The sequence below is a fragment of the Pleurodeles waltl genome, chromosome 4_2 (assembly GCF_031143425.1).
Source record: "Pleurodeles waltl isolate 20211129_DDA chromosome 4_2, aPleWal1.hap1.20221129, whole genome shotgun sequence".
NCBI classification, from domain to species: Eukaryota; Metazoa; Chordata; class Amphibia; order Caudata; family Salamandridae; genus Pleurodeles; species Pleurodeles waltl.
The window spans coordinates 1,062,499,668-1,062,515,764 of NC_090443.1; the positions used below are offsets into that span (position 1 = coordinate 1,062,499,668).

Sequence of the window (16,097 nt, forward strand, 5' to 3'; positions counted from 1 at the left end):
ATTTTGGTTGCTGCTGGGGCCCAGGAAGGACCAGGAGGTCGCCCCTTGGAAGAGGAGACAGAGGGGGCGCTCAGCAACACGGAGAGCCTACACAGAAGCAGGCAACACCCGCAGAAGCACCTGAACAGGCACTTAGAAGATCGGAGGACAGCGGTTGACTCAGAGTCACAAAGGAGGGTCCCACGTCATCGGAGTCCAACTCAGCGAGTTGGGCAATGCAGCAGAGAGTGCTGGAGACCCAGGCTAGACTGTGCACAAAGGAATCCTTGCAAAAGCGCACAGAAGCCGGAGCACCTGAAAATCTCTCAGTACACAGGTTTGCTGTCTGGCGTGGGGAGGCAAGGACTTACCTCCAACAAATTTGGACAGAGGGGCCATTGGACTGTCGAAGACAGTTGGACCCAGCTCCTGTGTTCCAGGGACCATGCTCGTCAGGATGAGAGGGGACCCAGAGGAAAGGTGATGCAGAAGTTTGGTGCCTGCGTTGGCAGGGGGAAGATTCTGTCGACCCACTGGGGATTTCTTCTTGGCTTCCAGTGCAGGTTGAAGGCAGACAGCCCTCAGAGCATGCACCACCAGGAAACAGTCGGGAAAGCCAGCAGGATGAGGCGCTACAATGTTGATGGTAGTCTTCTTGCTACTTTGTTGCGGTTATGCAGGCGTCCTGGAGCAGTCAGTGGGCGATCCTTCGCAGATGTTGAAGAGGGAAGTGCAGAGGAACTCTGGTGAGCTCTTGCATGCGTTATCTGAGGGATAGCCCAGAGGAGAGACCCTAAACACCCAGAAAAGGAGGTTTGGCTACTAAGAAAGGAGGCTTGGCTACTGAAAGAGGTAAGCACCTATCAGGAGGGGTCTTTGACGTCACCTGCTGGCACTGGCCACTCAGAGCAGTCTATTGTGCCCCAACACCTCTGAATCTAAGATGGCAGAATTCTGGGACACACTGGAGGAGCTCTGGGCACCTGCCCCGGGAGGTGCAGGTCAGGGGAGTAGTCACTCCCCTTTCCTTTGTCTAGTCTCATGCCAGAGCAGGGCTTGGGGATCCCTGAACCGGTGTAGACTGGCTTATGCAGGGATGGGCACCATCTGTGCCCATTAAAGCATTTCCAGAGACTGGAGGAGGCTACTCCTCCCCTGCTCTTCACACCTATTTCCAAAGGGAGAGGGTGTAACACCCTCTCTCAGAGGAAATCCTTTGTTCTGCCTTCCTGGGACTGGGCTGCCCAGGCCCCAGGGGGGCAGAATCCTATCTGAGGGTTTGGCAGTAGCAGCTGCACTGGAGACCCCGGAAAGGCAGTTTGGCAGTACCCAGGTTCTGTGCTAGAGACCCAGGGATGCATGGAATTGTCCCCCCAATACCAGAATGGTGTTGGGGTGACAATTCCATGATCCTAGACGGGTTACATGGCCATGTTCGGAGTTACCATTGTGATGCTACACATAGGTAGTGACCTATGTGTAGTGCACACCTGTAATGATGTCCCCGCACTCACAAAGTCTGGGGAATTTGCCCTGAATAATGTGGGGGCACCTTGGCTAGTGCCAGGGTGCCCACACACAAAGTAACTTGGCAACTAACCTTCACCAAGTGAGGGTTAGACATATAGCTGACTTATGTGCAGTGAAAATGGCTGTGAAATAATGTGGACGTTATTTCACTCAGGCTGCAGTGGCAGTCCTGTGTAAGAATTGTCTGAGCTCCCTATGGGTGGCAAAAGAAATCCTGCAGCCCATAGCGATCTCCTGGAACCCCAATACCCTGGGTACCCAGGTACCATATACTAGGGAACTATAAGGGTGTTCCGGTGTGCCAATGAGAATTGGTGAAGATAGTCACTAGCCTGCAGTGACAATTGTGAAAAGCAGAGAGAGCATAAACACTGAGGTTCTGGTTAGCAGAGCCTCAGTGATACAGTTAGGCACCACACAGGGAACACATATAGGCCACAAACTTATGAGCACTGGGGTCCTGGCTAGCAGGATCCCAGTGACACATATCAAACACACTGACAACATAGGGTTTTCACTATGAGCACTGGGCCCTGGCTAGCAGGATCCCAGTGAGACAGTAAAAACACCCTGAAATATACTCACAAACAGGCCAAAAGTGGGGTAACAAGGCTAGAAAGAGGCTACCTTCCTACACCCAGTGACACAGGCAAAAACAAACATACATACAGTAAAATGGGCGGTAACATGCCAGGCAAGATGGTACTTTCCTACACAACCCTCCCCCCCCAAACGAGGGACAATAAGGCAAACCTTGCTCAGATCAGTCTTCATTGTCTAAGTGGAAATATCTGGAGAGTCCATCTGCATTGGAATGGGTACTCCCAGGTCTATGTTCCACTGTATAGACCATTCCCTGTAGGGATATGGACCACCTCAACAATTTAGGGGTTTCACCTTTCATTTGTTTTAGCCAAAGTAGAGGTTTGTGGTCTGTCTGAACAATAAAGTAAGTACCAAACAGGTATGGTCTCAACTTTTCCAGTTCAGTGCCCAGACCACAGCAAATGCCTCCCTCTCTATGGTAGACCAACGCTTTTCTCTAGGGGTCAACCTCCTGCTGATAAAAGCAACAGGTTTATCCTGGCCCTCATTGTTAAGCTGTGATAGCACTGCCCCAACACCTAATTCAGAAGCATCAGTCTGGACTATGAATTTTGTGGAGTAGCAAGGGGTTTTTATGACAGGTGCAGAGCACATGGCCTGTTTGAGCTCATAAAAAGATTTTTGACAGCTAGCTGTCCACAATACCTTTTTAGGCATCTTCTTACTAGTGAGGTCATTAAGAGGAGCTGCAATAGAGTCATAATTCTTAATAAACCCATGTAATACACTGTGATGCCTAAAAAGGCTCTCACCTGGGTTTGAGTTGTAGGGGGAGCCCATTCCATAATGGTCTGGATATTCCCCTGCAGTTGTGCAATCTGTTCCCCACCTACCAGGTGGCCCAGATAAACCACTTTCCCCTGCCTTATCTGGCACTTTGAGGCCTTGATAGTAAGGCCTGCCTTTTGCAGGGCCTCTAAAACTTTTCACAGGTGGACCAGGTGATCTTCCCAGGTGGAGCTAAAGACAGCTATATCATCCAGATATGCTGCACTGAAAGCTTACAAACCTTGCAGGACTGTGTTCACCAACCTTTGAAAAGTGGCAAGTGCATTCTTCAGACCAAAGGGCATCACAGTGAATTGATAATGCCCTCCAATGGTTGAAAATGCAGTCTTGGGTTTAGCATCTTCTGATAATTTAATCTGCCAATATCCTGCACTTAATTCAAAAGTGCTTAGATACTTGGCAGAAGCCAGTGTATCTATTAGCTCATCTGCCCTGGGTATAGGGTGAGCATCTGTCTTTGTTACTTGGTTGAGCCCTCTATAGTCAACACAAAACCTCGTCTCTCTTTTTCCATCCTTACTGTGAAGTTTTGGAACAAGCACCACTGGGCTAGCCCATGGGCTTTCTGTAGGCTCAATCACTCCTAAGTCTAACATTTTCTGAACTTCTTGTTTAATGCAGTCCCTGGCATGGTCAGGCTTCCTATAAATCTTACGTTTGACAGGTAAACTGTCTCCAGTGTTGACTGAATGTTCACACCAAGTAGTGGTACCTGGTATCAGTGAGAATATTTCAGAAAACTGGCTTAAAAGATTTACACAGCTATCTTTCTGCTCAGCAGTAAGACAATCTGCCAGTACTACTCCCTCCACTAAGCCATCAGCTTCAGTGGTGGAGAAGAGATCAGGGAGAGGGTCACTCTCTTCTTCCTCTCCCTCATCAGGTGCCATCAGCCGGGTGAGATCAACCCTGACATAGTAGGGTTTCAGGCGGTTGACATGGAGCACCCTAAGGGGACTCCTGGCAGTGCCAAGGTCTACCAAGTAGGTAACCTCACCCTTTTTTTCAACAATTAGATAGGGTCCACTCCATTTGTCCTGGAGTGCTCTTGGGGCCACAGGCTCCAATACCCACACCATCTGGCCCGGGTGGTACTGGGTCGGGTCAGCCTTCTGATCATGCCATTGCTTTTGCAGCTCCTGGCTGGCCTGAAGGTTTTTACTGTCCTTTTTCGTGTACTCAGCCATTCTTGATCTTAGGCCAAGTACATAATCCACAATGTCCTCTTTTGGAGCTTTTAAAGGTTGTTCCCAACCCTCCTTCACAAGTGCAAGGGGACCTCTCACAGGGTGACCAAAGAGGAGTTCAAAGGGGCTAAAGCCCACTCCTTTTTGAGGTACCTCCTTGTAAGCAAAACGGAGGCAAAGTATAAGGACATCCCATCTCCTTCTGAGTTTTTCAGGGAGTCTCATTATCATACCTTTGAGAGTTTTATTAAACCTCTCAACCAGACCATTTGTTTGTGGATGATAAGGAGTAGTGAACTTGTATGTTACACCACACTCCTTCCACATTGTTTTGAGGTATGCAGACATGAAGCTACTACCTCTGTCTGACACCACTTCCTTAGGGAAGCCCACTCTGGAAAAGATTCCCAGGAGGGCCATAGCCACTGCAGGAGCTGTAGTGGTCCTTAAGGGGATGGCTTCAGGGTACCTAGTGGCATGGTCCACTACCACTAGGATAAACCTATTGCCTGAAGCTGTTGGAGGGTCACGGGGCCAACTATGTCAACCCCTACCCTTTCAAAGGGCACCCCAACCACTGGAAGTTGAATTAAGGGGGCCTTGGGAGTGCCACCAGTCTTGCCACTGTCTTGGAAGGTCACACAAGAGCGACAAAACTTTTGGTGTCCTCTGACATATGAGGCCAGTGAAACAGGGGAACAAGCCTGTCCCAAGTTTTATTTTGAACCAAATGCCCAGCCAAGGGAATGTCTTGTGCCAAGGTAAGAAGAAATTCTCTGTATTGTAAAGGGATGACCAATCTCCTGGCAGCTCCAGGTTTAGGGTCCCTTGATTCAGTATACAGGAGGTTGTCTTCCCAATACACCTTATGGCTATCACTGACATCCCCATTCTGCTGTTTGACAGCTTGCTGTCTTAAACCCTCTAGTGTGGGACAGGTCTGCTGTGCCCCACTCAGCTCTTCCCTAGCCGGCCCCCCTGTACCCAAAAGCTCAGCAGTGTCTGCTGCCAGCTCATCTGGTGTAGGTTCTGCACAGGGAGAAGATTCCTCTTCCTCAAAAGGGGAATCTTCTGGAGAGGGAGGGATAGTGGGCAAGGATTTACCCTTTATACCCCTAGCTTTTGGGAGCACTTGGTCCATTGTTCCAGGATCCAAGTTTCCCTGTCCTTTTTGCTTTTTTGGCCTGAGCCTTTGTCAAAGCAAAAGTATGCCCAGGAATGCCCAGCATTGCTGCATGAGCCTCCAACTCCACTTCAGCCCAAGCTGATGTCTCCAAATCATTGCCTAGTAAGCAATCTACAGGTAATTCAGTGGCTACCACAACTTTCTTTGGACCAGTAACACCCCCCCCCCTAGTTGAGATTCACAACATCCATGGGGTGGCTAAGTGTGTTATTGTGAGCATCAGTCACTTGGTACTGCTGACCAAGTAGGTGTTGATCAGGGTGAACCAGTTTCTCTATAACCATAGTTACACAGGCTCCTGTGTCCCTGTAGGCCTCAACCTCATCACCATTAATTAGGGGTAGTTGCTTGTACTTACCCATGTTAAGGGGACAAGCAACCAAGGTGGCAAAGTCAATGCTACCATCAGAGACTAAAACAGCCTCCCTGGTCTCCCTAACAAGACCAACCCCAACTACACTGCCAATAGTGAGCCCAGCTACACCCTTGGATTGGCTATTTGTAGTAGACTTCCCACCACCCCTGTTATTACTAGAGGCACTAGAATTTGCAGTTGGGGTTGTGGTGATGGGAGGTTTGTTGTTTTTCTTTGGACAAGTGGAATCACTTGCCCAATAGCCTTTTACTTTACATAAATAACACCAAGGTTTTTTCTGATTGTGAGAAGAGGATTTGGACCCACCACCCCCAGAGGATTTTTGTGGGCCTGATGAAGACTCAGAATGTTTTTTATCTTTGTCCCCACCCTTGTCAGAAGACTTACCATCCTTCTTCTTGCCATCCTTGTCACCCCCTGTATGAACTTTTCTGTTCACTCTTGTTCTGACCCATTTGTCTGCCTTCTTTCCCAATTCTTGGGGAGAGGTCAGATCTGAGTCGAACAAGTACTGGTGCAACAAATCAGATCCACAATTGTTCAAAATATGCTCTCTCATGATTAGATTATACAGGCTTTCATAGTAAGTCACCTTACTGCCATGTAACCAACCCTCCAAGGCCTTCACTAAACAGTCTACAAAGTCTGTCCAGTCTTGAGAAGACAAAAGATTTCCTCTGAGAGAGGGTGTTACACCCTCCCCCTTTGGAAATAGGTGTGAAGGGCTTGGGAGGAGCAGCCTCCCCCAGTCTCTGGAAATGCTTTGATGAGCACAGATGGTGCCTATCTCTGCATAAGCCAGTCTACACCGGTTCAGGGATCCCCCAGCCTTGCTATGGTGCAAAACTGGACAAAGGAAAGGGGAGTGACCGCTCTCCTGACCAGTATCTCCCAGGGGAGGTGCGCAGAGCTCCTCCAGTGTGTCCCAGACCTCTGCCATATTGGATTCAGAGGTGTTGCGCGCACATTGGACTGCTCTGAGTGGCCAGTGCCAGCAGGTGACATCAGAGACCCATCTTGATAGGTGCTTAGCTCTTTCAGTATCCAAGCCTCCTTTCTCAGTAGCCAAACCTCCTTTTCTGGGTGTTTAGGGTCTCTCCTCTGGGCTATTCCTCAGATAACGAATGCAAGAGCTCACCAGAGTTCCTCTGCACTTCCCTCTTCGACTTCTGCCAAGCATCGACCGCTGACTGCTCCAGGACACCTGCAAAACCACAGCAAAGTAGCAAGACGACTACCAGCAACATTGTAGCGCCTAATCCTGCAGGCTTTCTCGACTGTTTCCTGGTGGTGCATGCTTTGAGGGCTATCTGCCTTCACCCTGCACTGGAAGCCAAGAAGAACTCTCCCGTGGGTCGACAGTATCTTCCCCCTGCTAACGCAGGCACCAAACTTCTGCATCACCAGTCCCCTGGGACCCCTCTCATCCTGACGAGCGTGGTCCCTGGAACACAGAAGCTGGGTCCAAGTGTCCCCCACAGTCCAGTGGCCCTTCTGTCCAAATTTGATGGAGGTAAGTCCTTCCCTCCCTACGCCAGACAGTAATCCTGTGTAATCCTGCAGCTGCTAAGGGCTTCTGTGCACTTTTCCAAGGATTCCTTTGTGCACAGCCTAGCCTGTGTCCCCAGCACTCCGTCCTGCATTGCCCAACTCGCTGAGTTGGACTCTGACGTTGTGGGACCCTCCTTTGTGACTCTGAGTCGATCGCTGTCCTCAGATCTTCTAAGTGCCTGTTCCGGTACTTCTGTGGGTGCTGCCTCCTTTTGCTGGGGCTCTCTGAGTTGCTGAGCGCCCCCTCTGCATCCTCCTCCAAGGGGCGACATCCTGGTCCTTCCTGGGCCCCAGCAGCACCCAAAATCCTCAAGTGCAACTCTTGCAAGCAGCAAGGCTTGTTTGCGGTATTTCTGCATGGAAATATTCCTGCATCCTCCAGCACGCCATGGGACTTCTTCTGACCAAAGGAGAAGTTCCTGGCACCTTCCGTAGTTGCAGAATCTTTGGCTTCTTCCACCCGGAGGCAGCCCTTTTGCACCTTCATCCGGGTTTAGTGGGCTCCTGCCCCCCCGGACACTTGTGTGACTCTTGGGCTTGGTCCCCTTCTTTTACAGCCCCTCAGGTCCAGGAATCGGTCTTCATTGTTTTGGTGGTGGTTGTGGTTCTTGCAGAATCCCCCATCTCGACTACACTGTCTTTACTGTCTTTCTGGGGTAGTAGGGTAACTTTACTCCTACTTTTCAGGGTCTTAGGGTGGGGTATTTTGGACACCCTTACTGTTTTCTTACAGTCCCAGTGACCCTCTATAACCTACCATAGGCCTGGGGTCCATTCGTGATTCGCCTTCCACTTTTGGAGTATATGGTTTGTGTTGCCCCTAGGCCTATTTCTACAGATTGCATCCTATTGTGATTCTACACTGTTTGCACTACTTTCTTACTGTTACTTACCTGATGTTGGTTTGTGTACATATAATTTGTGTATATTACTTACCTTCTAAGTGAGGGTATCCTCTGAGATACTTTTGGCATATTGTCACTAAAATAAAGTATTTTTATTTTTAGTAACTCTGAGTATTGTGTTTTCTTATGATATTGTGCTATATCATATAAGTGGTATAGTAGGAGCTTTGCATGTCTCCTAGTTCAGCCTAGGCTGCTCAGCTATAGCTACCTTCTATCAGCCTAAGATGCTAGAAACACCTCAAATCTACTAATAAAGGAGAACTGGAGCTGGCACAAGGTGTAAGTACCACAAGGTACCCACTATAAGGCAGGACAGCCTCCTACACATGGCCATTGGGCAGGGGGGGTATGACTCCTGTCTTTGCTAAGGGGGTTGTGCATCAAAAAATTACGCTAGTCAGGTTAGAGTTATTTTTTTTACGCTAACCTGACTAGCCCCATTCTTTCACGCACAACCTCCAGTCTTCCCTACGCCTTCCCTACCCGGTTAGCGTCATTTATTTTGATGCCTACTGACCCTAGCGCCGGCTAGCGTCATTTCTTAAAAAGGACTCCCGGCTGGCGTCTAGGAATGGCGGTAGCCAGCGGTATACTTTTTGACACAAACCTGGTTTAGAGCAGGTTTGCGTCAAAAAAGGATAAATCAGGGCATAAGTATCTACAATGAGGAAAAATTAAAGGGGAACTTTTTCACTCACGAGGGCATATAAACCATTGCTTATAATGTCCCTGCTTAAAGGTACATGGCACCCCACCACTGGGCCGCCCAGGGGAGACCTTAGGGTTGACAAATGTAAAAATAAGGTAAAATATAACTTTAGAAGTACCCTTAAATCCAAAGTCGACTTTGCATTTGTTTTACTTTTTAAAGACAGTCTTGGTAGCGGGGCTGCCTTTAAAAATGACAGCAGGCGCACATCAGTGCACACTCCAGTGCAGGGAATCTACTGGGCCTCTAAACCGCCCTGCCCTATTAGATAGTAAAGACCTATAGGTAGTTTGAATTCCCCTTATCCTATTATATACTAGGGACTTACAGGAGTATGGCATTGCCAATTATAATTGGATAACAAATATACCTCTTATTAGGAGCTCTGGGCGTGGAAGAGTCCAGAGCAAGGTCAGGATCAGTTGTCACCAGTATCAATCAGAAATCATGGGGTGAACATACCAAAAGGGTGACTTTCTCACAAAAGGTATCACTGCCCCTTACCATCATGGTTTTCCAGGTGGTGAGGGGCAGTGATGTGGGAGGGGTGCAACTATGTCACAGATGGAGTAGTCTTCCCCACGGTTACACCAATGCTCCATCCACATATATATCAGGCGGCCAGCCATTATCTTCACAGTAAGGATACTCTCATGCCATTGCAACAGAGTATCCTTTCCATCACAGATATAAATCTGGTACTAATTCTTTTAAAGTTAATCCAAGTCTTACATTCATTGGCTTAGCACCTCCAGAAATGCTGGCTTTAAAGCACAAATACTTATCAAGGTATCTGAATATTGAAACCAAGACTTCTAAATTTGAGCCATAAAGCCACATCAAGGCACCAACCGCATTATGGCAAATTCATATGGCATTCACGCACCACACAGAAGAATTTCATGCCACCTTACACAGGCCCAGACCAATAGATCAGGGCAATCACATCAACATACACCACAGGACTGAATCATCATTTATTTTCAGACATGTTGACAGTCGAGGCATCCACAACGTTCACAAGTGAGAAAGCAGTTTGACTAAATTTTTACCACCCATCAAGTAAGTGCCTTCATTCTGAACATTACTGAACGCACGCCTAGTGAACCTTTACTAATGGCTCCCATGACAGCCACATGAGGCTCAGAAAGACATGCATTTTTAGCACACTCACAGTGATAAATCCAGCTCCTTCCAGTTTGTGGATGCAAGTTGGGCATGTTCAAATATGGCTTCCGATGCCTTATTCTTCAAACTGAGTGAGCATAGGTAGGAGGCTGGCCTGGTTTGTAGTGTGTACCAAAGGTACTTACACCTTATACCAGGTCCAGTTATCCCTTAGTAGTGAAATGTAGTCAGTGTCTAGAAGCCAGGCTGTCTAGAGGTAGCTGTAGCTGAGCAGCCAAGGCTGATCTAGGAGACATGCAAAGCTCTTGCAATACCACCATAGTCACACAGTATTCACACACATGAAAGAAAATACTCAGTGCTACAAAAATAAAGGTACTTTATTTTTAGTGACACTAAACCAAAAATACCTTAGAGACTATACTCCCTTAGGAGGTAAGTAATATACACAGTATATACACTAGAATGCAGAAATAGCTGTAAAAACAGTTAGAAAACAGTGCAAATATTGATAGGTTTCAATGGGCCTAGGGGGACCACAAACCATATACTAAAATAGTGGAATGTGAAAGTCTATCTCCCACCTAGGCAAGTGTAGTGTGTAGAGGGGTACGGGGAGAGTAAGAAAACACCAAAGGTAAGTAAAAGAACCCACCCCAGAGCCCAGGGAAACAGGAGTAAATCACAGTAAGTTTTCTGAAACAAACAAGAAGTTGTGATAGAAGGGTATGCAAAAACCATAAGAGACTGCAAGACATCTACGATGTATTCCTGGACCTGAAGACCTGTGGAAGAAGTGGACCAAGTCCAAGAAGCACTGAAGAGTCCAGGGAGAACAGGAGCCGCTGCTAACCCAGATGAAGGTGCAAAAGAAGAACCACCCGTGAGAAGACAAAGTCAGTTATGCTCCCAAGAAGACAGATGCGGGTTCCTGGTTGGTGCAGAAGATGTCCCACGCCGGATGGATGATTGCAGTCTGGTTTGTGTCACTGGATTCCGCCAACAAGCCTTGGCACACGCAAAGCTCACGGTTAGCAGAAAATGCCGCTGCCCGGGACCAGGATGGACCTGGTGGCCTCTACCCAGGAGGGGGAGACAAGGGGGCTCTCAACAATTCAGAAAGCCCTCAAAAGACCAGGCAGCGCACACAGGAGTCCCACAGGGACAAGAAAGTGCCAATAGAGACCCATGCAGCACGACACAAAGGGATCGCCCACCACCCGAGAACCGCTCAGGAAGCTGTGCTGTGCACAAAGAACTTCTTGGAAGGTCGCAAATAAGCCTTGTCAACTGCAAGTGACGCGTGCTTGGGGGTACTGTCTTGCGTGGGGGAGGCAAGCCCTTAGCTCCACCAAAGTTGGACAGCTGGACCTTGGGACTGTCGGGGTCACTTTAGTCCACCACCCGTGTTGCTGGATCCACGCTCGTCGTCTGGAGAGGGGACCCACGCCACCGGTCGTCGCTGCAGAGAGGTGCCTGCTGAAGCAGGGAAGTGACTCTCACTCCTGGGACATTCCTTCGATTCTTCTGGTGCAGGCTGAAGACACGCAGTCATCGGAGGATGCACGACCTGGAAACAGTTGTAGTTGTTGGCAGGAGCTGAAGATACAATGTTGCAGAAGTCGTCTTTGCTTTTTTCTTGCAGTTTGTAGAGTTCCTGCAGGGTTCAGCTGCAGTTCCATCGGTAGAAGATAAAGTAAAGGATGCAAAGGATTTCTGCTGGAATCTTGCAATCCGAATCTGAGGAAACACCCAGGAGAGGGACCCTAAATAGCCCTGAAAGGGGGATTAGCTAGCTACATATGTAAGCACCTATCAGGGGAGGGCTCTGATGTCACCTGCTGGAACTGTTCTCTAAGATGCTCCCAGAGTGCCCCACCACCTTGGAATCTAAGATGGCAAACCCCAGGGACACTCTGGAGGAGCTCTGGGCACCACCCCTGTGGTGGTGATGGACAGGGAGTGGTCACTCCCTTTTCCTTTGCCCAGTTCCGCTCCAGAGCAGGGACTGGGGGTCCCTGAACTGGTGTAGACTGGATTATGCAAGAAGGGCACCATCTGTGTCCTTCAAAGCATTTCTAGAGGCTAAAGGAGGCTACCCCTCCCATGCCTGTAACACCTATTTCCAATGGGAGAGGGTATAACATCCCTCTCCCAAAGGAAATCCTTTGTTCTGCCTTCCTTATGTTGAGCTGCTCAAGCAACAGGGGGGCAGAAACCTGCCTGTGATATGGCAGCAGCTGGGGCTGCTTGGAAAACCTCAGAAGGCTGGTATGGCAGTACTGGGGTCCATTGTGCAGCCCCCAGAATGCATAGAATTGTAAAACCATTACTGGAATCAGTGTTGGGGTACAATTCCCAGATGTTAGACACCTTACATGGCCATATTCGGAGTTACCATTGTGAAGCTGGACATAGTTATTGACCTATGTCCAATGCAAGCGTAAAATGGTGTCCACACACTCACGAAGTCCAGGAAAATGGTTGTGGACAACATGGGAGAACCTCTGGTAGTACTTTGCACCAAGCCTTCAGGGTTGGAAGGCCTAACATATAGGTGACTTGTAAGTGACCTGGTGCAGTGAAAATGGCTGTAAAAGGGTGCATGCACCGTTTCACGCAAGCTGCAATGGCAGTCCTGCAGAAGCCTGTGCATGGGCTCCCTATGGGTGGCAAAAGTACTGCTGTAGCCCATAGGGATCCCCTGGAACCCCAATGCCCTGGCTACCTAAGTACCATATACTAGGGACTTATAAGGGGGCACCAGTATGCCAATTTTAGATGGAATACTGGGTTACCAGTATGTAGTGACACATTTGGGAAAATAGAGAGCATAAGCACTGGGGTCCTGGTTAGCAGAATCCCAGTGACACAGTCAAGCATACTGACAAAACTGTCAAACATTTTGACAAACAGGCCATACACCATAAGCACTGGGGTCCTGCCTAGCAGGATCCCAGTGACATAGTCAAACACACTGACAAACAGGCCAAAATCAGGGGTAACCATGCTAGAAAGAGGCTACTTTCTCACAGCATATCTACTGTTGAAGCTAAGGCAAACATACTGGGAAATACTGCCTAAGCTCTCTAAAGTAATAAGCCAAATAAATGTCCTGTGGTCTCATCCACTAACACTTCTACTGTTGCTTTGAAAGTGTGAAAACTCAATTACTAACTTGTATCATAGCTAATATTGTTGAAAAGGGGTACAGGACACAATATCTTGTATGATGATTGTTTTCACATCTTTATTATAAGGACAATATACATTTCTTTATATATCTAAATTAGTGCAGACGAAACAGTGCTCAGACAGTGAACATGTATTTATACAACAACATAGAACAAGACATTGAACAGATCCCAAGGCTGTATAGTATTGTATATCAAATAAACAAAAGTGGAGATCCTGTCTGTTTATATATGGTCTCTGCTGACAAAACATAACATTTTTTTAAAACAACTTAGGGAGACGATGTCAGTGTTTTGACCTGTGGTTTATACATGCAAGAATACTTCAAAACAGAGGATTACACCATCACAAACATGACAGATATCCCACCCGCCATACTACAATTCCATTATATCCTATGGAACTCGTAATACGGAGAACTGGACATCTGTCCCTTTTGTGACGGAGTATTCTGTCCGTCAAGATCGTAATGAGGCACTGAGTGTACAATGTATACAGGGCCGCGTGGAAAGTCAGACAGTTCTGGTGGGATAAGCAAATTATTCAGAAAAAGTAAACCTTTGTATTGTGTGGAGAAAGGGCTCACACCTACACATGCAAGGGTATTCCTATACAAAAAACAATTCCAAACGGGCCTCTCGGTTTCTTAGACTCTTCCCTTTCCTATGAGGTCTCCCTCAAATATGAGGAGGGCTTTTTCCCAACCAGAGTAGAGAGAGCACTTACCTGCTCCTTCCTTCGGTTCCGGTAGGGAAACTTGTGACATCAGCGATGGGAAATGGGGAGAGTGGGCTGACGTGAAAGCGATTCTGCATTTCCCCCTTCCCTTTTGGTTAAAGAAATGGAATCCTCCGGTGCTTGTACCAGAGGATCCATTAGATCCCTCCCTAGTGTCAGTCAGTGGCCAACAGATGCACTACGAATGGTGGTTGGGTGTCACCCATTGGCCGACACCCACACATAAGGGATTAAGCAGTGTGTGATACAATCCGTACAGTTTCCACACATTTCTTTGAACTTGCAATGCTCTCATTTGCATTATTTAAATGTTGTATGTTCTGACAAAGATAAGGAATGAACATTTTATGAGTATACAAGTCCTAATCATTGAATGATGCATTTTCTTGACAGGAAACTACATGGAAGGTTGGAATCAGAGTCACATTACCGAGTTCACTTTCATAGCTTTCTCCAGCCTTGGAAAGTACCAGTGTTCCCTCTTCTGGGTCATCCTCATTGTCTACATGACCACCTTGTCCGGTAACCTCATGATATTTAGCATTATCTGCATTGACTTCCACCTTCATGAGATGCCCATGTATTTCTTTCTTGCCAACCTTTCATTCTTGGACATTTGTTACACCACCGCCATCATGCCTAAGACACTGGCCAATCTATGGACACGGACCAATACCATATCTCACGGTGGTTGCCTGGTTCAAATGTTCTTTTTTGTTTTGTGCACTGGGGCCGAGTGCATCCTCCTGACACTGATGGCGTATGACCGCTATGTTGCTGTTTGCCAACCTTTGAGATACACAACAATGCTCAATCAAAGAGTTTGCGTACTTATTGCTGTTAGCTCATGGACTGGCGGAATCCTAAATTCATTGTTACATACCACGATGACTGCGTGTCTGTCCTTCTGTGGACCTCATGAAATCCAACACTACTTCTGTGATGTGCCGCCCCTGCTCCATCTCTCCTGTAGTGACACCTACACAAACAATGTGCTACTGTTCATCATCAACATCTTTTTTGGTCTGGGACCCAGTATTTGCATAATCACATCTTATGCTGGAATTATTTCGGCTGTCTTGAGGATACAGTCCTCAGTAGGGAGGAATAAAGCGTTCTCCACCTGCAGCTCCCATCTGACAGTCGTCATTTTGTTTTATGCCTCTGGCTTTTTTATATATCTCAACCCCTTCTTGAGCTCGTCGCGTAGCACTGATATAGTGGCCTCTGTGTTTTACAGCATCGTCACCCCCATGATAAACCCCATGATCTATTGTTTCCGGAACAAAGAGGTGAAGGAAGCTTTAAGGAAAGCGATGCAGAAAAGGCATTGCTTGAGAGCAGCATTCAGTGGCTGTCTTTAGGGTGAAGTGATGTCTGCTGTTACCAGTCAGTTCACACATACCTCCAGCTGGACACTAGACAGCCATACTCCAGAGTGCAGCAAAATAACCAGATGTGCCCTGCGGCTTATGCAGCGCTACACAACGTACAGCACGAGGATCACTTTGCAAGCCACAACTCACTTATGCATTGGAATCACCTAATATAAACCAGCACCACCTGGAAAACACCAGATCTATCATCACTGACCAAACACACTGACACAAGACTGCCAGGACTGGTCAATGAGAGTCCCAGACTGCACTGAAAGGACACCCTGACCTCTGAGAATTCTACAAGGCACACGGTAGTAGTATGCCATAGAAATGCTATTTATGTCCTGATAATATAACCTACCATTGCACAAGCTTTGTTAAAAACACAATACTAGCATTAACAATGCTAATATTCAAAGAGTAATATAGAAGGTCTGATGTTTTACAGCTGCAGTCCTTCAAGTTGTATTTCTCTTGGTCAAAGGATGTGAAGGTAAACAACATGGTATAATCCTCTTCATTCTCTTCAACTAGGAGAACTCATTGTGCTCTGAACAAATAAAGGGATGAATGAATTGAATAGAGGAGTAATGTAATTAGGGGTGGGCGGAACTCATGAAGTTTTACTCTGCATAATTCCATGGAGTTACATAAAAACTCAGCAAGATTCAGCAGACCTCCACCCCTATTAATGTGCCTCAGCATCCTAATCTCCATGACCCCGGCCCTCTCCCGCCAGGTTCCCATAAAAGTGGACTATCCTACTCAATACATTCTCCTTTTATTCCCAAGGTACCCCAAATTTAACCCACTGTCTGACTCCGTCTGTTGCCCCA

General features: G+C 47.5%; 1 protein-coding gene across 1 annotated transcript; it reads left to right on the forward strand.

Annotated features, from left to right (window-relative positions):
• The first annotated feature begins 14,283 nt into the window (after positions 1 to 14,283).
• LOC138294052 (olfactory receptor 5V1-like) lies at positions 14,284 to 15,246 on the forward strand. Its single transcript, XM_069233299.1, has one exon. The coding sequence runs from the start codon at positions 14,284 to 14,286 to the stop codon at positions 15,244 to 15,246; it is 963 nt and encodes a 320-aa protein (XP_069089400.1).
• Positions 15,247 to 16,097: the final 851 nt, after the last annotated feature.

What these genes read in the sequence shown, in the direction of transcription:
- LOC138294052 (XM_069233299.1), top strand. Translation starts at nt 14,284, where the DNA reads ATGGAAGGTTGGAATCAGAGTCACATTACCGAGTTCACTTTCATAGCT.